The sequence below is a fragment of the Syngnathus leptorhynchus genome, chromosome 1 (assembly GCF_054491065.1).
Source record: "Syngnathus leptorhynchus isolate UIUO chromosome 1, UIUO_Slep, whole genome shotgun sequence".
Lineage (NCBI taxonomy): Eukaryota > Metazoa > Chordata > Actinopteri > Syngnathiformes > Syngnathidae > Syngnathus > Syngnathus leptorhynchus.
The window spans coordinates 16,606,468-16,628,893 of NC_141195.1; the positions used below are offsets into that span (position 1 = coordinate 16,606,468).

General features: G+C 40.6%; 2 protein-coding genes and 1 long non-coding RNA gene across 5 annotated transcripts; 1 reads left to right on the forward strand and 2 right to left on the reverse strand.

The window, feature by feature from the left end:
- Positions 1 to 464: 464 nt before the first annotated feature.
- On the reverse strand, positions 465 to 10,026 carry mapk14a (mitogen-activated protein kinase 14a). Of its 2 annotated transcripts, none has more exons than XM_085905225.1 (12): positions 9,609 to 10,026; positions 7,981 to 8,110; positions 6,922 to 6,980; positions 5,708 to 5,819; positions 5,585 to 5,614; positions 5,264 to 5,311; positions 5,032 to 5,146; positions 4,836 to 4,907; positions 3,089 to 3,168; positions 2,174 to 2,252; positions 1,694 to 1,867; positions 465 to 1,237 (listed from the first exon to the last, which is right to left on the reverse strand). In XM_085905225.1, the coding sequence occupies exons 1-12, from the start codon at positions 9,725 to 9,727 to the stop codon at positions 1,173 to 1,175; spliced, it is 1,083 nt and encodes a 360-aa protein (XP_085761351.1). In that variant the 5' UTR covers positions 9,728 to 10,026; the 3' UTR covers positions 465 to 1,172. The 2 variants fall into 2 exon arrangements, with proteins under 2 accessions (XP_085761351.1, XP_085761342.1); XM_085905216.1 differs by lacking the exon at positions 3,089 to 3,168 and adding an exon at positions 3,917 to 3,996 and having other exon boundaries at positions 9,609 to 10,023.
- Positions 9,429 to 12,830, forward strand: LOC147062259 (uncharacterized). Its single transcript, XR_015065159.1, has 4 exons — positions 9,429 to 9,697; positions 11,008 to 11,098; positions 11,623 to 11,771; positions 11,989 to 12,830. It is a non-coding gene; the product is annotated as an uncharacterized LOC147062259 (long non-coding RNA).
- elapor1 (endosome-lysosome associated apoptosis and autophagy regulator 1) lies at positions 10,478 to 22,381 on the reverse strand. 2 transcript variants are annotated; one of them, XM_085905128.1, is made up of 22 exons: positions 21,147 to 22,381; positions 18,452 to 18,572; positions 18,199 to 18,379; positions 17,567 to 17,714; positions 17,385 to 17,465; positions 17,191 to 17,299; positions 16,912 to 17,061; positions 16,647 to 16,735; positions 16,265 to 16,445; positions 16,067 to 16,195; positions 15,841 to 15,931; positions 15,671 to 15,776; positions 15,450 to 15,587; positions 14,948 to 15,232; positions 14,341 to 14,517; positions 14,113 to 14,263; positions 13,536 to 13,629; positions 13,212 to 13,313; positions 11,905 to 12,031; positions 11,605 to 11,783; positions 11,148 to 11,313; positions 10,478 to 11,058 (listed from the first exon to the last, which is right to left on the reverse strand). In XM_085905128.1, the coding sequence occupies exons 1-22, from the start codon at positions 21,216 to 21,218 to the stop codon at positions 10,972 to 10,974; spliced, it is 2,964 nt and encodes a 987-aa protein (XP_085761254.1). In that variant the 5' UTR covers positions 21,219 to 22,381; the 3' UTR covers positions 10,478 to 10,971. The 2 variants fall into 2 exon arrangements, with proteins under 2 accessions (XP_085761254.1, XP_085761264.1); XM_085905138.1 differs by lacking the exon at positions 21,147 to 22,381 and adding an exon at positions 20,333 to 20,591.
- Between the last annotated feature and the right edge of the window lie 45 nt (positions 22,382 to 22,426).

Below are 22,426 nucleotides of genomic sequence, written 5' to 3' on the forward strand. Positions count from 1 at the left end.
ACAATTTGCATGACAATCAACGTTTTTGAAATTGATATATTTTTACGCTGGTAAGTACTTAAATTATAGGGAATTAGAAATCATGGTAGCAAAAATATCACTATAAACAATGTTGATAGCATTAATAATTAATGTTTTTATTACAGATTTAGTGTAAAAGGATTGGTATTAGTTTTCTTATTGAGTCCTTGGGTTCAATTTGCTATAAAAATCCAAGTTGTTATCCATTAATCTTTTGTTTAAGTTCATTTGCCACCAACAAATGTTGATGGGTCAATGTGACCTGTGCTGTTTAATCAGGAGGAACACAATGCAATTACTGTATATACAAAATAAAAAATTCTTCAACAGGTCATAATAACTGAAAAATAAATGACTTACTTGTTATTAAATATTGATTAAATAAAGCAAACTCTCATTTTACTTTTTAAGTTAAATTTAACAATGAAAACTTACAAGAGATGTCTTAAAAATAGTTTTTATTTTGCTTATCAAATCACAAAAGTCATAATTCTGTTGGACTGAAAATAGATGGGAGTTTTTCATTTATAAATACATATCCTCCACAAAGTATAAATAGATCTGAAATAGCTTTTACACATTCAAGCAGTACTATTTCCCCATTATGACACAAAGTAGTAAACTACATATGCAAATAGGATATTTGGACAGATTATGGACAGTGAGGCACAATTCATTATAAATATGGCACATTTCACATACTCTCATTGTGTGAAGCCCTTTTTAAGATATACACTGAATTGTAAAATGATAGACATGTCGAACTTTGAATTTGCAAAAAATTGTCAATATTTACGGTCAAACAGTAAATGTAGAATAAAAAACTGTCACAACGCTAGTGTGGATGTTCCAGCTTCACATGCTAAGCAGTAGATAAACATTTCCTCTTTTTAAAAAATGATAAAATACTTGCAAGAACACAACATGGCACAGCAATAAAAGGTCCAGGATTTTCAGCATCCAAGTATCACAGCGGTGAGTGAAAATGTGATTTTTACAAAACCGATGAGATGAAAATTAAACGTGTTTCACCGACTTGGTGAAGCAATACTATCTTTAGTGGTTTAATGTTTTCATCCGGAAGGCTATTGCACAAAATGTACAAATTGTCAGACCGGGTTGTGTGTACTGGTGGTAGGAGGCACCTCCCGTTACTCCATGTCATCCTCGTCAAAGATGGGCGGCTCGAAACTGCACACCTCCTCGTAGGTCAACCCTGCAAATCATGAGAACATGTGAACCCCATTGGAGGTTTTATCCGAGGTGGCTAATTGGATTATATTCAATAGCATTATAAGGCGCCTTTCGCCACACCCTGCTGGGAAAAAAAAAACCCAGATATTTTTTTACATTAAACTTTAGATTCAAAATATGAAATAAATGTTATGCTGTAATAATTCTATACAGTACTGGTCTAGCGCCTAACCTGCAAATGAAGAGTCAAAGAGCACATATGTATAGAAGCTGATTCTACTTCTAGGTATTCAAAATAATATTTTGCAAAGCTTTCAGAGCATGTATTGTTTTAAATAATATCATGATAATAATAATTGTGATAATATTGGTCTGTTCCAATTGTCATCTCTTTTGGGGAATCTGTCTCTAACTTGGGAGCATCTGCACTTTTAAGATACCGCCACATCAACATGCATCAGGGAGAGTATGGACATACGTTTCCACTCTTCAATCTCAAGCTCGCGGCTCTCAAAGCTCTGGTCATAGGTTTCCGCCTCGGGCTCGTCGTCTGGATCGTGATATTGTGTAAAATATGGGTGGGCCAGCGCCTCAGCTGCCGTTATCCGCTTGTCGGTGTCCAGAACCAGCATTTTCTCCAGCAGGTCGACAGCTTCACAACAAAGTGAGAGAGAAAGTATGTCAATGCTTAAAACAATTTACATATCGTGACGAAGGCACAACATATTATTTTGTAACCACGGAAAAGGTAAAACGTGCCAAATTGCCAATGTAAAAAATTTCTAGGTTTGAAATCATTTGCCCTGATCAACACAGCGGAATCAACCTTTGGATGCCCGGGAAGGTAAATTACATCTTTGCTAGAAACCGATTCTTGATTTTATACTCAAGTCATGTTTGGGGCTCTGGAACTTTTTGAAACCGCCCAGTTTCAAAGTGTTGCTCCATACCAAATTACCTTGAGGATTGGCGCCAATAAACACGTCAGCAAAATTCCTCTTAGGCATGTGCGGCAAGGAGCTGATGTAGTTCCTAGCCTGGAAAGGAGAAAAAAAACAAAACAGTTGTCAAGACTACTCACAAGCAGCGGCATGTTGCAAATGTTCACTACACACACACACGTTGTTACTTCAAGGTCCATGCAATTTCTTGTTGCCACTCGCTGCTATCTATAGCCAAGCAAGTCATCAATTCATTCAAGTTAATTGCTTATTCTTAACAGATTGTACAATTCAAAGGGAGCTGAGAAAACGTGGTGGCCCTTCATAAAGCAGTCATACAGTATCCACATGTTGAAATCCAACTATCGTTACGGCGTTACAGCAAAGACAAGATTTGGTGGTCAAGGAATCATAGCATAAAGCCATATCCAAATACCATGAAAACATAACCCAGCATAAGGATGACAGATTAGGAATTTTGAGGTGATGCGCGGGCGTTGATGCTGCACCTCTTCGACATTTTCGAACTGGAGCAATTCAAGTCTTGTTTAGAATGTTTTATACACATTTACATAACCTTATGATGACTGAGATCCAATAGAAATGCATCAAATATTTTGCCTTTAAAGACCCTAACAGTGTTCATTTTTGATATTTTGGTTATCGGATTATGCCACCGCCAATTGTTATAAGGTTGTCGGTGCAAAATACAAACATAATAATTAACATTGTATACACTCCTTATGTTGAAGATCAAATGCAAGTTTCATCTTTTTAATTGGCCCAACGCTGAAGTCAGGATTCGGAATTGATTCACCATGTTTGTTTCATTGCCAAATCACCATATAAAAAATGATAACCGTTTTATCGCAAGTTGTATTGCGGAGCACAAGCTACAGCTCGTTTGTGGAAAAACCGCCACAAGTGCTCACCTCGTGGCTGGGCATCCTGTTTATTAGTGACGCCGGCGGTGTTCCCGTCAACCGCATTATCTGCTGAAGCTGGTTTATGTCTACAAGGCTGGTGTCAAGGGGAGCATAGCGACAGGGGCAGAGTTGGTTAGCGAAGCCTTTTCTCACTGCTACACTATTCTGAGAAGCAAACTGTACGCTAGGAAGCCAAAGGGACGGAATGGAAGCAGGCGGAAGACAAAGGACAAGAATGAGAGATTGAGTCAAGCCAGCGTCCAAACACACTTTGGGTGTATTGGGATTCCCTCACTCATATTGTACTCCTAATTACTATCGGGAAATATTCTTTTGTTGCGTACCACGTATATACGGCACTCATCGTGACATGAAAAAGTAGATTTGGAACACTAGTCCCATCATTGCCACCACCTCGTACCAGATTAGTGTCTGCTGTTGGACTTTTCAGAATAATTATTGCATAAATACACAATTAGGAACGTTTCGACCACAATTGTTTTTGCATCCAGGTTACTTGATTTTCTGTACTATATTGCCGATCCAATATATATAAACTTTTACATACACACCAACTTTTACTTTGATTCCTTTTATCGTGGGGATATTTTATTTCTCTAGTTACGAGTGATTGCTCACTGCTATTCAAGATGCATATATACTCATTGCACATTCAAACTTTAGAAAATGGTTCATTCTTTTGGGGAGAGTGAGCAATTCCCAACAAAGTTTCTCATGATTTGATGAAGGAAGGCAAGACATGCGGTCAGTGAGGTAGCACGCACGGGCAAAGTGTTGCTGAGCAAAAGCCTCGGCATGTCGTCGGCAACTCACAGCCTCTGAAGACATTTTCATCAACAGCTCGGGCCCCGGTGTTCCGACCAGCAGCATGATTAGCTTCAACTGATCAATATCTATCGGCATGTGTTTAAGGAAGACGCTGACAGACAGGACAGCGGCACAACGGCGACCCGCCCGGGAGTCTTCGGCTTCCTTGCCATGCCCGTCGTCACGCTGCAACTCTTACAAACGGAGAGGGTGCATCGAGAAGCCTCAGGTGAGGAGTTGCAGGTAATGTGAATTGTGAAAAGAAGGGCCACAAGGAGGAAGATGTGGAAGGAGGACGAGCAGAAAGAGGAAGACAACATGAAGAAGGTAAAGGACAAGAAGAAAAGAAAGGAAAGAAGGAGGGGTAGAGAAAAGATTAGGTGGAAGGAGGAGGAAGAGGAGGAAGTCCTGTGGCATTGAGCTTGGCTGTTAGTCGGAAAGGTGTCAAGAGGAAGCCCAGCGCCGAGCTCACGCAAAGCCCAACCGATGGAGTGTGGACCATTCGGTGCAGACATTCTCAACTGGTTGGCCGTCACCCGTCTTGCTACAGACACTTTCTGACTTTTTAAAATATGGATGCTAATGGTTGTGGCCTTCTCCTGGCAAACTTGCCTTTCAAAATAGAGTGAGTGTCAAAAGAAAATCCCAGCATGGTTACTCTTTCTCTGTTAATTCCCGTCCCACCAGTTGAGACTGCCTGCGGCCATGTGCACAAAGTCAAACGCACAAGTGAAACATTGAGATGAAAAGTGCCTGGATTGAAGGGGAAGGGAGGGAAATGGAGACTATGTAGTCATCAACACCTCAGGCTGCCTCATATGTGGAGGGAAAAGCGTTAAAAGACAGATAAGCACATAAAGAAGTTCTTTGACAATACTGACAGGCAGCATTGTCACCTAGAGAGGTGCCCCCATGTGAAGGATACGGTCCGTTCCAGGGAACAAAGTTCTTCCTGTGAGAAGTTCTGCCATGATGCAGCCCACCGACCAAATATCCACTGCAACATTCACAAGGTCAAAAACAACTCAGAAATTTCAATTACTAGCTGGTCAATGTCAAATAGTGCGAGACTATCCATACTATATCATCCCATGTATTGCCATGTGGAGATTTCATCTTACCAGTCATGTTGTAATGCATCCAGTTCAACATGATCTCTGGGGCGCGGTACCAGCGGGTGGCCACATAGCCGGTCATCTCATCGTTGGTGTGCCGCGCCAAGCCGAAGTCCAAAATCTGTCAGGCCAAGTCAGGGTTTAGAAGGGGGGGGGGGGGGGGGGGGGGGCTGTGTTTGCGCAGCAGACAAAGTGTCTTTTGCTTCACATTATAGATTATTGGAGTGGGGTGAGTCACCTTCAGCTCACAATCCTCATTTACTGCCAGGTTGCTGGGTTTTAGATCCTGACAGCAAAAAATAAATAAAAATAGGTATGAGAGGCGACAATTTATTTATTTATTTTTTAGAATGGGAATAATTTGATCACTAATCATGCTAGTAAACAAAATAAGTTCATTAACTGATGCTTGGGCAGGGCAACTAAACAATTTCATCTTTTTTTTTTTTCTACTCCAGAGATGAACATTTCCTGTTTCTCCTAAATGTTTACAAGCCAGCTATAAGAAAAGAACTAAAAATAAATTAGGGGCAAAGGGAGACAATAGCTTTGGACTTACTCTGTGAATGATGGCTGCTGAATGGATGTACTGAGACACAATAAAAAAAGATGTCCATTAATGTGCATTCATTGTCGTCTGTTTAAATATGCACAACCATGTAAAAATACAAAGAACACTCACTTTCAACCCTCTGAGGATCTGGTATATGAGGAACTGCACATGGTCGTCTGTCAGCTTTTGACATTTCACGATGTTGTTGAGGTCTGCGCCCATTAAATGAGTAACAAGATACCTGCCAATTAAGGACACATTTAATGAATGCTTGCCTAAAATGCCCCGAAACAGTTTCCCCGCCGCTGTTTCTAACAAAAACTAAAATGTCAACACATACAAGATAAAAAAATCTGTTCATATTAGGGGTGAACACTCCATTAAATATAAAGGAAATATGCTACATTTTAGGTGCAGTAGTCGACTTAACGGGTTTTAATTAACAGAGTCCGCATGTGTTTACATGCTAGCGTGACACTAAGCAAAGTTACACCACCTTGGAAAATTCATCCTGCCTCAGGGCAGCTGTGGCTACATAATGTAGTTTTAAGTGTGAATGTGGGCGTGCATGAAGAATCTATAATATCCCCTGAGAAGCGCCTTTGAGCCTCCAAAATAGCTCTACATCAATCTGGTGCATCAATATTATTGTGAGTAATTGGGAAGTATTCTAGAAGTCTCCATCTTCTATAGAAAGCTTCTTGTCTGACACTGTGAGAAGCCTCGCCACAGCATTCTGATTCTGCAGGCTATTTTTAGAACTGGGGGGGGGGGGGGGGGCGCACACAGCATACTTATTGAACTGTTAGCAGAGCATGCGCCATGCGGCAATGGCCGCCATCAGAAGACCTTTATGAACTGCACAGAAAAGCTTTTGAAAGGAGGAACAGTCGACATTTATCACAAAGGATTCCCTGGTGTCTTCATGACATGTCTGTGGCATGTGTTTGTCAAAACACGCTAAGGATCAAGAAGTAAAATAAACAATCGCCTATTATAACAGTTTTCAGAATTTTGTCAGATGACATTCACAAGCTGATATTATTTTCAAGGCGCCAAACGGCTCCCCCCTGAGATGGATGAAAACAGATTGGTTTTGCTTTTCGATTCATTGACCACAGATGCAATATGAATCAAAATACAGAATATATGATTGTAAAGAAAAATCTCACCCCATTACGACACTTGGCAAGTATTACATTTTGGAAAAAATGAACAGCGTCCTATATTTATGTGTATCGGATTTTCTATAGTGTTAGCACTAAGGAGTCAAAACTGGGATTAACATTTGTAAATTTTCGTAAATATTCGATACAAATCATTTTTGAACACATTGGACTTACACATCTGTGAACTCCTTCAGAGAGGTGGCGGGGCTGAAAACGTCCAAGAGGCCGATTACCTGCAAACAGAAGCTCATCTCATCAAATCAACAACACAAGAAGAACAGGGAATTCGGGCATCAGTACATTTCACTCAACATGGTATGACTCCCCAAAATAATTTGTCTTTGCCGAGCAGTTTTGCTAATCAAGAATTTCATTTGAGGATCTAATTTCAAATTTTGAGGAGGTACTTTTTCCAGATTAATCGCAGAGGTTTGAAGCAAGAGTTTTATCAAACAATTAAAAAAATTCAACAAAAATACAACAATGAATGATAAACAATTGTTTTTCGTATATCCTTAGTGAATGAACTGTTTTTATTTCTTATTCACACTGTGTATAATGGCAAATTGTATATGGAAACATTTTCAGTGGGACAATTTTAAACACAAATATAAATTTCAATTTAAAATGACTATTCCCGAATAGGTTGTGTGGTCATTTAGCAAACTGAATTCATAAAAGAAAAGTTAAGATCTTCGATAATGTCATTTTGAGATTATTTGTTGTACCGACCTCAAAAAGACATCGTAAAAACACGGGACCCTAATTTGAAAAGAGACAGCATTACTGATATTATAAACATTTAAAAGTGCAGCACCAGTCAAAAGTTGGCACATGAAGTTGATGCACAATTTGTCTTTGGGGGCCACATAAAATAATGTAACGGGCCATATCTGGCCCCTGGGCCTTGCATTTGACACCCATGATTCAAATGAAACATATAAAAACATATTTTGTTTTGAGTCATATTTTTTGTTTACTAACTAATTCACTGAATTGTTCTTCATAATATTGGTCATAATGGAGTTTTTAAAACTTTTAGAACTCTTAATTGCTCGTCATAAGAGACAAGTTTGCCATTGAACTTGTACAGTTTTCTTTATCACACTGCTGTGCAGCCTAAACATGCATTAACATGCTCAAACTTCCACTGAAATGATTGATCTAATTAAATCGATGAAATCAATCACCCAGCCTACAAGTTGAGGACAATAGACAAAGCAGCAGACTCACGTTTTCGTGCTTCATGTGCTTCAACAAGCGCAGTTCCCTGTAGGTGCGCTTGGCGTGGATGATGGACTGAAAAGGTCTTGAGAGCTTCTTCACGGCCAATTTTAAGCCGCTCTTCACATCGTAAGCAGAACTGTTGGAAAATAAACATTTGCACACTGCCTTTGGAAAATCATTTGCAGAAGGCACAGCAGGGAGGGGAAAGAAAAGGCGACATCAGCAGAAAACATCAGCTCACTGTAACCGCAATAAAATGGTCGCTGCTTCCCCAACCAAGATCACCGAGCAGATTGTGTGATAACACGTCGCACGTGATTCAAGGCCGAAATTAATAGATGCAATTGTAATAATGAGGCAAGTGCTGACTTTGATTGTGGAGAAAGCTGATTGTTTTAGCTTTGAAAACATCATGGTTAGACTATCTGGCTCGGGGTCAATCTCAGATCCGGCCTTGTGTTCTTGAGTTTGCATTTAAACTCCCTATGATTATGTAGATTTCTCCTCATACGTTCCAAAACATGTTTGTTTCAGGCTTCAGTGTCCATGATTATTAATATTAGTGGCAATGCTGGTTTGTTTTTCTGTGTCTGTCCATTGTTTGTCTACACAATCCCCACCTGATGACCAAATCCAGTGTTTCTTAAGGTGTGCCCTGCAAAAGGGCAAGGGAAGGCATCTTATGGAGTTAACTTTGTGAATGTGCTGTATAATAGCACAAAGTTAACATAACAGTGTTTGAAAATTCTACGCTCCATTAATTGTTCCAAGTCTGTATACCTTTACATACAGGTTCACATTCCTTGAGCATTTCTTTTATGCAATTAGGAAGTAAAGCATTCAGTAAGTTTAAAGTCTATTCAACAGCTGAATGGGAGTAAGCCTTTAGGACTGGAGTAATGTATTCTGATCTCTTTGTCCGGGTCAGAACCCGAGCTGCTGGGTTTTGAAAGAGCTGCAGCTGTTAAGTGCTCTTTTGAGGAAGTCCAGTCAGAAGTCCAATGTAATAATCAAGTTTGGTGAAGATAAAAGCATGGATAAACTTCTCCTGGTCTGCTTGGACACGAAACCCTTTCTTCTAATTGTTCTTCAACTGGTAAGAGGCCTGATTTAGTGGTTGATTTGTTATGATTCCTGATAATCAGATCCGAATCCATTAGCCCACTAAGATTTTGGTCTTGATCTTTTTTTTTGTTTTTTTGTTAAAGACCCCTCACTTCTTTTAATGTTGAATAGAAATCAGTAATAACATGCACAGGGCCACCACTATTCTTCTGTTGCATGCAATCAATTCAAGTGTGCAGAATGCAAGTTTGGATGCATTTTGACAACTTTATCACGGAGCATCACGGTGTCCGCAAGTCAGCTATGTGACGCTAATTACGTCATGGCACCAATGTTCAACACTACAATTTTTGCAACGTCAGGTTGTTTGAGCATATCTATGCAGACGATGTCTGCAAGAATTTCCAAATAAATAAATGCATTTCATGTGAAAGATTTTTTTTTGGGACAATTTATCTGTGAAGACATGCTAACGAGCTTTAGCTCGGCGAGCGTAGGCCTCATTAAAATGAATGGGTAAGAAGTGCAAAAGTTGGGTGACACACAAACAACAGCAAAAAGTTGTTTACCAGACGGATCCGTACGCGCCGGAGCCGACCGGAGACAAGTTCTGGTAGCGCTCCGGGACTTCCCATATGGCTTTGTTGACCTCCTGCAGGTAAAACTTGGGTCTTTCTTTCTGCGACATTGCTGCCGATTGCCGAGTAATTCACTCCTCGTCTTGTCTGCAACCAGACTTCAACTTCCCCAAAACTTACAAAAACACTATAAAAGCAAACTCTTTCTTCACCCCACTCTGTCCGACAACTTGACAGTTCGGCTCGTCCTCTTGCGAAATATTGCAAAATCCCCGTCTGATTGCACGCACAATGAGTCTTGAAATGTTCCCCGTTGTTTTCGACGCCTCCTCCCGCAACTCTACCCGACTTGCACGGCACCAAATCTCGCGAGAACCAAAAGCAGAACGTGATCGAAACTCGAGCTGCGTTCACTTATCGTGCTGAATGTGAAAGCTATGTGCGCAGATCCAATCACATTGATCTCATTTGAGTAAATAGTGTGTAAAAGTTAACTTCTTTGTACGTAATAAAATAGTATGTCTTCACATTTACAAGGAAGACAAATCAACAAAGTCATACCCCAAAAAACTGATATAAACTTTATAAAATATCAACTTTCTCTATTATATTTGAGAACTTGGTACAGGCCAGGAACTTTTACAAAAGTACTTTTGAAGGTATGCAAGATATTTGGCATTTAAAATCATACTTTCAGAGTCACTTTTACAATACACGTAGCTACATTTTGCTATAATTTACACAAGGGCATGTTTTTTCTATTTTGTGCCTGAGTTGTATGAAATTTGAAGGGGGGCAGAGAATGTCCTCCAATTGTAGAATGGCTAATACACAGTACACAATCACAGATAACACAATCTTTAGATACATTTATTGTGAAAAATAGAAGGCACAACATGGTTTCAAATGGAAAATATCAACGTAGAAACATCTACCTTCTAGGCTAAAGCCAAATCAGAAAAAAAATTAGATATATTCAAATAATAACAATACATACGTAGGTCATCAAATACAAAACAGGTAAGTAAATTTCAAATGACAAAAAGACAAAGAACACAACCCCCAATACAAGTGTAATGGAAATTGCATTATCATAGTACTTTATTCAATAATCAATTGCATTTCTAATTTCTTTCATGATGTTTTCATATTCGTGTTCTTTAATTTTACACAGACAAGTGAGTGTCCTGTGTTCCAGCCTCGAGACAAACATGGCTATATTCCTGGTGCCCACATTTTATGGCCACACATTTTTTGGAAGGATTATGTCTCGTCATAAACTTGCTTCATATAGCCTCCCTCCATGGACATAAATAAAAGCATTCAGCAAATCTGCTTTTGTCAAATCTTTGCATCAAGCATCATCAGAATCGCAATCCTCTTTTTGCAGGTGACAAGATGACGACTTCAGAGGGACTGAATCAAATCCGTCGGACGTCCTCTGAATAAAACAAAATAGAAGATTAAAGAAAAAAAAAAAGGTACTTCGCATCTGTGTCTCAAGCGTCTGCATGTGGAGGAATTACCGACCTCACGCGAGTATGTTTTCATTTTGCTGAAGAAGGACTTGTGTGTGAGATGAATGAGGTCGTCCTCGGCATCCTCTCCTTCCATGATCGCGCAACTGTCGGCTGTGGGCAGTTCGCACTCTTTGCCCCCGGAGCTCATTATCAGTTTGGAGTACTTGTACTCCAATCTGCAGAGGAACATCAGCCTGATTGACGAACTTTGAATGACATTTCGGCAGCGAACTAAAAGACTGATTTGCATTCTTTTGACCTGTAAACTTTTCAATTCAACTTTTTCATGCATCTGTACTTTTTACACAATTTGCTGTTCTCTAACAAACAGCTGAATGGTGACAGAAAGGTTTAAAAGTGCACGTCCTTGGAGATTTTCAAAAATCGGGGTCAAATTCAGCCAGCAGCATCTGAATTTCATCAGAGTCACCACAAATAGGATAAAGGTCAAAAACAAGTCATCTCACTTGCGCGTCTTCTTCCAGAAGTAACAGATGAGGGTGACGAGAAGAGCAGCAGCGGCGGTTCCCGTGGAAACGCCAAACTTCAGCCAGAAATCCAGACTCACACAAGCGCTGACTGTCTGGACTGGAAGTGCCTCTCCTCCGTGACACTGCAACGGCTGCTGCCAGACGTAAGTCGTCCTCTAAGACGACAACACACACATAAAAAAACGGAACGCCGGTGCTAAATCTCACACTCTGGGTAAAAATTATGCAGTTGCATAATGATTTGTAATTTTGATGAGAATCTATCAACATGCCTACCTGTATTCCTTGTTCACAAGCGCTGACAATCTCCCTGTAATTATGTTTGGTGCATCGTGGACACGCATGCTGACTCTGCCAAAGGAAGTGGAAAGTGCAGCCATCACACGTCCCCTCTGAGCAGTTACTGTGAAGAAGAAACCATATCAGATTTAGAGTGTTCAATCAAACTATGGTAGAGTGATATGGCCTTAAAGTAAATGTCTATCATTTTTTCTCCATCTTATTTCCAATTTTATTATTGCCCCCCCCCCCCCTACACATTTACTTTATTTATTTCTTCAGGGATTTGTCTTTGTTTAAATGTTTGTTTTTCCCAAGCATTGAGCCATGGTACAATAAAATAAGATGATATACTAATCATTGAAAAAACCCCTGCTGCAAGGAACTAACGACGCCCCGAAATATATTTATAATTACGCAACAAACTATGATGCCAAAACATGAATTTTCAAACTCATTTAAAACATTACCCTTAAAATATATATTTTTTACGGATTACTTTATGTTTGAAAATATACTAGAAGTGTATGTGGCCAAAGACTCCAAAAACCAACCTAAAAAATTGAATGAAGGCAACTCATTTGTTGAAGACATTTTATCTGAAATTCAAAAGGCTCTCGTTTCTAAATTCTAGGTGTGGAATCCTTCTATTTATACCTCAGTAAGTGTGTTCCCTGGGTGTGGTTAGTCTTGTTCAGTGTAGTTAGTAAACCAATCAGTCAGTCGTTCATGTGTGAATAAAAACAAAACAGCCCCACATGAATATACAGTTTAAACCTGGAGAAGGGTTTTGAGTTAAAAATGAAATTTCTGATTTAAAAAAAAAATCAATAATAAAAAATAAAAATAAATAAATGAATGAATGAATGAATGAATGAATGAATGAAAAAGTCAACCTTTGCTTCTCTGGCCAGATGTAATTACAGTACAGACCATTTAGGTAGGGCTTTGGCAGCATCTAGTGGCATCTTACCAAATTACAGAACGCACACAAAAATCAAGAATTTGCAGAGAAAAGCAAGAAATCAGTAAATCAACTAAGTTACTTTTTTTTAAAGACAACTGGAGCAACACTGGCCATGAAGAGAGAAAATATTTTGTGAACTAACTCCTCTCTGCAGCCATTTTCCTAGTACTACCAGTGCTCATCAGCAGAGACGTGCTTTAAACTGCCACAAATAAATGATATTAATTAATTCACACTGAGTAATGAAACTAAATTAATCAAATGTGTTAATCGCTTAACCCTACATGAAATCAAAACCTGCCTGAATGAGTGAAAGTTTAGCCACAGCAAGCAATACCTGGGCAGTGTGATGTGGTCTTTTGCGCTCATGCCCGGCTCGCATCTCAGCCTGATAGTGGCCGTGCGGCCTCCTTTACAAGCCTGCGTTGTTTCAGCGGATCTGAAAAGCCAAGACAAAGTTTCTTGGGATTCTCATTTTAAATACACCCTGAACAAAAAAAAATCCTCTGGCAGGTTGGATTCATGTTATGTTATCAGTTTCATATGCTCATTCTACTCACTGGGAATTCAATATGGCAAAGAACCCTCTAGAAAAACTCCAAAAGAGTTGCTACATGTTGGACATTTCCCATCTTAAATAAGCAGTGTTGACATGACTTACTTGAAATAAAATATAAGATCTGGTAGGTTTGACGTGGAGGGGAAGAGCCCCGGCGGAGAGGAGATGTTAGCCAGGACCGTGTCAGTAGTTACACCTTCAACAAAGCGCAAGCATTAGAGCAAGAACAAGGCCAACTGTCACAACTTATTAGAAACACGAGGTCACCAAATGAAATTGTGGTCAATGAAATCTTGACAGTTTTAACATTGGCTTAGTCAGAGCGGAGCTAAATTTAGCCCGAGTTTGGCCTGACAACAAATCCATGTCTGTTGTGCAGGTATTGCTTTTGCGTCATTCTGTGATGAAAAACAGAATAGATTAACCTTATCGTTCTAACTACTGCATTAACAGGAGCAATTTTTAGATTTGATTTTATAGATGGGATGTCAATTACTGTTTTTTTTCTCTGATTTTCAAGGCAGGGCTCCAGCCCCATTTGCTGAATAAAAAAAAAAGTGCAAAAGGTTATAAAATGGCTAATTGGAAAGGAGTGATTTGTTGGGGGTTTTCATTTTGCATTCTTGGAAAATTAGCTGAAGACAGCATGTCCGCTTTGGACTGCATGATGACGGCATACCAACGAGAGTGTCGCCGACAACAAAGGGCTGTGACGCCACCATGTTCTGACTCCTGATGTCCGAGGGAACCACGAGAGACTGGCACACGTGACCCTGGACCACTCGGCCGTGCTCCGTCACGTTGTCCACGCAGGTCGCCGGCGTTCGGCCCTGCAAAAACCGCGTCGGCCGGTGAAGCGGAATAGATACGTAGCGGCCAGAAGGGCACAGAGGCGGCGATGTGTCACCTCTTCGCCGCACAGAGCCACGCTGAAATGATGGAAGTAGCGCAGGCCTTTACTGGTGAAGCGTGGGCCACTTTGAAAGGAGGTGACATTGGACAGAGGAGAGAAGTCATAGTGCAGCAACGCGCCACCTGTTGTCTGCACTGTGGCCGTGCAATCACTGAGGCACGCCGTGTAGGCCTGGGGAAGAACAGAAGATACAAATTGACAGTGAGAGACGCCATTCACAATGGAATATACAAAACCAAATGTGACAAGATCACAATCAGTCTATTTTAAACAAGCATGAGAATATAAAAAGTCGAAATGGACAAAAAGACAAACAGATGTGGATATAGTGTTGACAGAAAAGACACTTTACAATGAACAAGGCAGCGGTTCAGATAATGCAAAAAATGGTTCAAATTCAACACCAATTACACAGCTAACATTGCACTTTCTGTTATGGCTCTTATTTCAAATGTATTCACACCACTTCGAATGCACCACTTATGATTACAAATATCACTTATGGCTTTCATTTGGGGTCATGGGTGAGCTGGAAAGTTTCACCACTTGGCAGTAGCCAAGTCATGTTTGCAACAGCACACGGATAAGGAAAAACTTGAACCTGGTTGTTCTTTGTATTTGAGCCGCACGCAACACAAGCCGGTTCTCCGGTAGGCCACTCAGTCGCGACGATGGAGTTCGGTGGGCAGCGCTGGCACGTTCCCTTGGTTCCCTCGCCGACCTTCTCGCTGACCAAGCGATGGCCCGGCGGGCAGGGCACGCAGGCCGGGTCGTCGTCGGGGCTAGACGTGAGGGCGCACTGGTGACATTTTGAGGCCACGCCCCCCAGAACATTGGTGATGTGAATGGAGAAGATCTTCGCTACGTCAGTGCTGTACCGCTTCTCCTGACAAGGGGGCACAATTTGATTCAGTTCAAATACTTTACAAACAAACCAGAGCAAAAATGCATCAGGCTACTTTCCACTCTGTTGCTTAGCAACCAACGCCTTACTCTGCGGCGTCTGCCTCATAACCCAAGTGCAGTGTGCAATTGTGATATCTTGTTTTTTCACTGCATATATGACTTCCTTAAGAGGTCAAGAGGATTTATAAAATCCTGACCGTTGTGGAGTTGTCTGTACGTTGGAAAGCCCAAGTAAAGCTGACAGTGGCGTTGTTTTGAATCAGGTACGAGTATGACTGCTTCCCGTTGCTGCCCTTCCACTGCTCCACTTCATCGTTGCTCCACGGATTGAGTCCCTGTGGAGAAAGCCAACGGCACCGTGTAAAGCGTCCATTGTTTTCATTTGACATCGGACAACGACCTATTTGTGACATGGTACCGCCAGAAAAAGCAAGGTGCAATCTGCCGAACATGAGGTTTCAAAGATAAAGCTGATGCGAGACAGTTCACTCCGCTTGCCGTCTTTTGCCAGAGACTTTGGCAGCCTGTGAAGACGACACGTCAGTTGCATGAATTACCACCATAGAAAGATATCGAGCAGATGTTCACCTGTATCCCGGGACGGTGAGCGTGAGCATGAGGTAGTCTGTGTCTCGATCACCGGGAGTGGTGTACACGTATTCTCCGGCCACCTCCCACGCTGTCATCATGGCAAATGACAGACAAACAATTGCAGATATCACTGAGTCTTTAAATGTAGTCATTAAACAGGCCTAGTGACAGTACGATTTTTTTTTTTTTTTTTATTCATAGATGTTTTGATGCGTTCACTCACCAGTACGGTGCACGGAGTCATCCAAATCTGTTCGTAGGACGTTACTTTTCATGTTGCTTGGCATTGTGTTCCACCATTTGTACTCAAAACCTACCACGGCTTCTGTGCCAGCAGGGCACTCTTTACAGGCTGTTAACCAAAGGTCCAGATCACTTCAAGCCAAACACACACAAACATAAGACAGCAAGGAATGTCCACCTGTCCCATTTGAGTAGAGGTTTTCAGCACAAGCTTGGCAGGTGGCTGAGGTGTTGCTGATGAAAAACCCCGGGTTACACGGCGGACATATTTGCTTCTCTCCCGACGCGGGAAGCTTCACCGACCCCTTGGCGGTTTCGCTGCAGATTTTAGGCTCGATCCATTTGTACATCAGCTGCGTCTGAGGCACACCATGTACAAGTATTTCAACCAAAAAATCCGAACTAAACTCATGTCCATCTTTGCATTTTCTTTAGCTTGCCCTCATTTGGGTCACATTAATTAGGTTGAGCTGGATGAATTTAAATCCAGAACACACAAACTTTTTCTGGAAGTGGGCTTGAGTGGGCTCCTGCGATAAGTGTTAAAATAATGAGTGTACCTTTCCGTGTGCGTCACAGGGTGTATGCGTATAGAAGTAGTCTGCATTTGTGCATGCCGGTCTCATTTTGCAGCTTCCTGATGAAACCTCTGCAAAAACGCCAATAATAGCTTACATCAACATTAGCCACACGGCTAAAGCAATTTAGCTTTACTTTTCTAAACACAACATGAAACATTTTATTTTAAATTTATCTGCAATTTTTTTCCTGGTAAGAGTTTTGGGAACTGTTGCTGTAAAAATCAAGCAGACTTCTTGGGTGTACCTGCGTATTTATCAGGGTCACACTGCTGGCAAACGGTAGCCCCCTTGTTGGAGTAGGTATCAGGGGGGCAGGGGTCACAGCGGGCGGCTCCCGGCTTGGCGCTGTGGGTGCCCGGCTTGCAGTGGAAACACTCGGACGTGTAGGCCACACCTGCGGAGAAGGAAACATTACAGTATTATGTAGAACAATTACAATAAATACTCTTCCAAAGATGACTGAAGAAAAAATGATGAAATGAATCGTTAAATAAAAAATGTCGGCAGAATTGACCATCTGTACCTGAGATGCGAATGTTTCGCAGCAACACGGCTTTGTCAGAAAGATCTGTGTGAAAGGTGTAGGCAGTGGTTCTCCAGAACAAAACATTGCTTCCTTTGTTCAGCTGGACCTGTAGCAATCACAATTATGTACATCCTCCATAAATGCACAACTTCTGGATACGCTTTGTGTATTATTCGGCGAAGGGTTCAAACCTCATGATGACTCCAGTCGCTCTCAGAGATCCCCATCCAGCGGCTGGTAGATTCAGTGGACTGACACTGGTCGTTTTGGACCTGAAAGAGGGAGAAAGGAAAAGTTGACATAAAACTGTGGAATTTTGGAAAGACAAAATGGCCATCTTGAACAAATGAATGAGCTCACGGAGACCACTTACAAAGAACTCAAAATAGATGCTGCTGTCGGAATAGGAATAGTCAAAGGAAACGCGTCCCGGTTTCTTCAGGTTCACTGAATACGAAAGCGTGGCCGTGCACTCGTCCGTGTTTGAGGCCACGTAATCGCCCTTTGGTGTCCAAGTAGAACTGTAGAAAGGAGGGGATTTAAAAAAAAAAAACATATAAAGTAGAAAATGGCACCAAATTTAAATAATGACCTGGTTTAATACTGAGCGAGCATTGTGTGAATTTTGGGGCGTGTGAATAGTATTGTAAATGTCCCAAATGAGTTCAACTGATGTTTAAATGGGTTGAGGAAAAAATACATTTAAGTTAATTATCTCTTCATTTTTTAATGCTATAGTGAAAATGTGTCAATTTGGGCGATGTGCTAAAAACCTGAATGAAATTTAAGGAATGTGGAAATATTTCCCAATATGTCTTGAAAAAGCAGCAAAGTGGTACGATGGAACGGCGAAGATGTGAAACACATCTTTGAACCTTTCATTCACTTGAAAGTTTATGACTATTTTGAAACAAGGCGATTTGTTCCAAAATATCAGAAGTCTTTTCATGGGCGCCAATCTGATGATCAATCAACATAAACCACTCTGTTGTTTCGAATACTAACTTGGAGCAGTCTGTTTGCACGTCCCAGCCGTTGGTGTTGATCCCGAGCGTGACGAAGCCTGCGGGCAGGCGGTCCCACTCGTCGAAGGCCACGCCAGAGCCCAGAGAATGCGTTCCGGCCGCACACTTCTGGCACATCTGAGTTTGCATGTCCAGAAACTCACCCTCATTGCAGGAGAAAGCTAGCAAAAGAAAGCAAAATCAATCTGCAGGATGTTTTGCTTCAAACACAACATCGGATTCGAGACACTCACTGCACTGAGTCCCTTTGACTGGATCTGGGAGGCCGGTGCAGGTTAGGGCCTTGTTGGGAATGGCCACCCTCCAGCGAGAGCCCAGCACGTCGCATTCGGTGTATTCAAAGTGGTAATCTGACTGCAGAAAGGACAAACAAGTGGGACAGTCACATTATTTACAGATGAAACACATTTGTAAATGCAGAAAGCATCTGTAAGAATTGGCGGCGTTTCAAGCAAGCGTGGAAAAGCAAACATCAAATTATCCATTTCTGACACATATTAGAACAAGTACATATTGCATGTTAAGCATGCCACTATATATTAAATATTACTCACTATAAGTCAATTTAATGTCTGTTCCAATACTTTTGCTCACTTGAAAAAAAAAAAAGAATCTTATCCAATTTATCCAACTTCTTGAGCACCTGTTTCAAAAACATGATGAGCGACTTTAATTCCCACTGAGGAGACGACACCAGTGGGAATAATTTTTGCAGTACAAAACAGTTGATAAGAAACAGGTTTTATCTCAGAGGATGAGGACAGCCTCTTTTCCAAATAAAGACGAGGCTAATATTTGCCAAGGAGCTCGTTCCAAATGTTGTTTTAATCTCTCATGTTTGGGTGATGCAAGCTCTTTTCCTTTGGTGTGCTAACCCTTTTTTCAACATTGGTGCCAGCCAGCTTTGTTTCTCTTCGTCTGTGGGGTCTTAACGCTACTTAGTAGGTGACTGACAAACAGTAGCACCTGCATGAATGTCATTTAGGAGAGAAATAGATCTTGCTGCCGGTATACTGAAGTGAAGCTCATGAGGCGGGGTAAGCCTTGCAGGATTAATAGTTAACAGAAACACAGCATCACCAGGAGTGGGCAGGACTCTGGCTTTTCCATTAGCCCCTTTGGCTACTAGAGGAGCAGATGGGTCTCGCGCCTCAGCTCTGATGTTAAAATGCATCTAATCAGACATGTGCCGGAGGCTGTAAAAGGTCACTTGGGCAAAACAGGAAGTCACAGAAATGCCACATCAGGGATAAACAACTAAAACAATTGTTTGAAAAAGAGCTGCTTTTCATTTACATTCTATAAAGGTATCAAATTCAAGGCACGTGGCCTAAATCTTGCCAGCTAGATTATTCTTTATGGCCCGCAAAAGAAAATCATGTACATCAACCCTCATGATTCGGGCTAAAATCTGTACCCAATTTCAAATTGTCATGTAATTGTAATTAATTCACAAGCATTTTGGGGGGGTTAACAAACTATTGTTATAGTAACTTGAACAATAGGTGAAAAAAATGTTATGGTAGATTTTTTTATGTCAAAATTAGGTCACTTTGTTGTTCATATGTACATATATGTATGTATATATATATGATAAGGTGTTCAAACGTTCAGAATGTTTCAGACATACTGGCCCTGTGAAAGAAACGCCATCATTATGTGGCCTGTGAGAAAAATGAGTTTGACACCATTGCCTAATGTTCAATAAACTAGTGTTATGATATTCTTTATAATAATAATAAAACAAACTGAGGTAATGAAATCAAAAAGCTTTAGGCATCTGTTGTATTTGTTGGTTGTGTTCTCAGTTGCGTTAAAAACAGATACAGCAAATTTAAAAGGTTTGCATAAGTGTGCACATCCTGTTATAATTGTGATGTGGCTGTGTGGAGAATTAACCAATTACATGTAAATTGCAAACTCAAATTGCATGGGAGTTAAGTCGTGCTATTTTCTATAGTCATGTATAACTTTTTGGGGACATGTTTTACACTGGACACATAGGTGATTTTAGTTCTTGTAATTTTAACTATGCATCTTTTATTTAACCATATGTTTGAAATAAACAACTGAATGGATTTTAAAATAAAATAATGAAAAAGGCTGCTACTCACAACGACGCCACACGAAAAAAATATAAGCGAAAGTTAAAAGTCATCAAAGCAAAGCAAAAAAGACAATAACGAAGAAAAAAGTAACCGCAGGTCAGCTGGTGATAGACCTAAATATTGTCAAATATGTAAATGATCGCAGGGTCCGCCTCCAATACATAGAGGAACACCCCAAAACATACAAAAAGCCTCAAACGGGTGTAAGGGCAGTTAAGTTCAACAGTGCAAGCCAATGAACCGTAGTTGGGAATCGTTAAAAGATCACAAAACAGGCCAACCACCCATTTTCATTTATATTTATACTACCTTACACACACACACACTTTCAAAGTCTGTAATGTCCAGTTATATTGACAAAATTCAAAACATATCATGAATAATTTATTTTTACATCTACTCTACAGTATAGACTGGATAGCTATGTTACTGTACATTTAATGGCCATATGTAAAAAACAAAAAAAACAAAGAGAAACGTTCGTGTGAAACAAGTGCACAAGCATCATCATACATAGACGATGCCCTTTTTTTGAGGTTGTTGTCGAAGCATATGTTCATTTCCCACACACGAACACACTCGTACTATCTTTTCACAGTCTGCTACCACAGTAAACAAGTCTTAAGCAATTGTTCAATTGTAACAACTTCCTAAGAATAAGGCTTACTTTTGATAACCCTGCAATTTCTAAAAAAAAGATTATCTGACGTTCACTTTTGAGTTTACACATTGCTTGACAACCACACAACCAAGACGTACGGACAAGGACAAGTCTGACTTGAAGGGGAAAAAGTAAAAGTCTTAAACTACTCGAATTTACCTCTTTGCACATGGGCAAATCCGCAAACGCGTGTGCAGAAAGCAGGCAGAGAAGAAGGGGTGGTAGATTCATGGCAGCCTTCTGTCCGGGTCCGAGTGATGGGTGTCACAGGTGGAGGAAGAGAGCGACGACGGACACGCCCCTCACACACCATAGTCGTCAGGTGCGGCCCCCTTCTCGACCAAATGGATGAGTCAGCGTTCACTGCAGAGGCGGCGAAAATATGCACGCTCCGTGCTTAAGTTCGAAAAAAAAAAAAAAGTACTTCTTTGAACAAAAAAAACCTTTTAACATCAATTATTTACAAGCAAACATTTACAATAAAAAAAATACATAATTACAGAAAAGAATTTCCCTCTTTGGGGAATGTGCACAGTGCTGGTATCGAAAAGAATCACAAAACATACAATGTGTTCAAATATCGTAGCGAATGTGAACTGCACATTTCTATCAACTACGATTAATTTAGAACTGAAAGCATTTATAGGGTCAAAAGCTACAGTCCGAGCACATGGCCCCCTCCACGCTGAATCTGTTGGAGGTATGGATTTTGCTTGCCACTGGTCGGAAGAAGCATTCTTTTTCTATGTTGGTTGATTCCTGATTTTGTTAATCATCAAAACATGCAAAGACAATGAAAATTAACTTCCCTGATTTGTTTTGCCTGTTTTACTTTGTTCGCATTCAGCAAAGATAATTCATGGCTTTGTTACATCTCAACTGGATTAATGTGACGCACTTTTCATGTTGGAGTTTTCCAGTGCTCCTTCAAGTCAGATGCCGTTGTTAGCATTGATGTACCCCCAAAATTTTAATCTGGGATGCTGCCTGATTTCCAATTTGGTGTGAGACAAACATCACAAAGGAAATCGAGTGAAACCTCCAAAGTTGAACTTCTCAAATGTGGCACAATTTGCCATTAAACCAAAAATAAATGTCAACCAGTTCCTGCAGTTGTGTGCTACCACAAAAGACTGCAGCTCAGTAAAATAAAATAAAAAAACCTTTCCGCTTAGGGCCACATTACATATAAATGGAATAAATGCAAGGGCCGCTTCAAAATTGGACTTCTATTAATACATATGAAACGATAAAACACAAAACACTAAGAAATTATATCATGTCCTTATAATGAAGTTATTTGAAACAACTATGTAAGAACTTTAGCTGTTGAGGGGCTATTTTTGTTGTACTTTCTTTGCATCGTTACATATACAGCACAAAACAAGCTCTCCAGAACGATCCTTTTTTGAAACCCACAACTCTTCAACAGTTCTTCC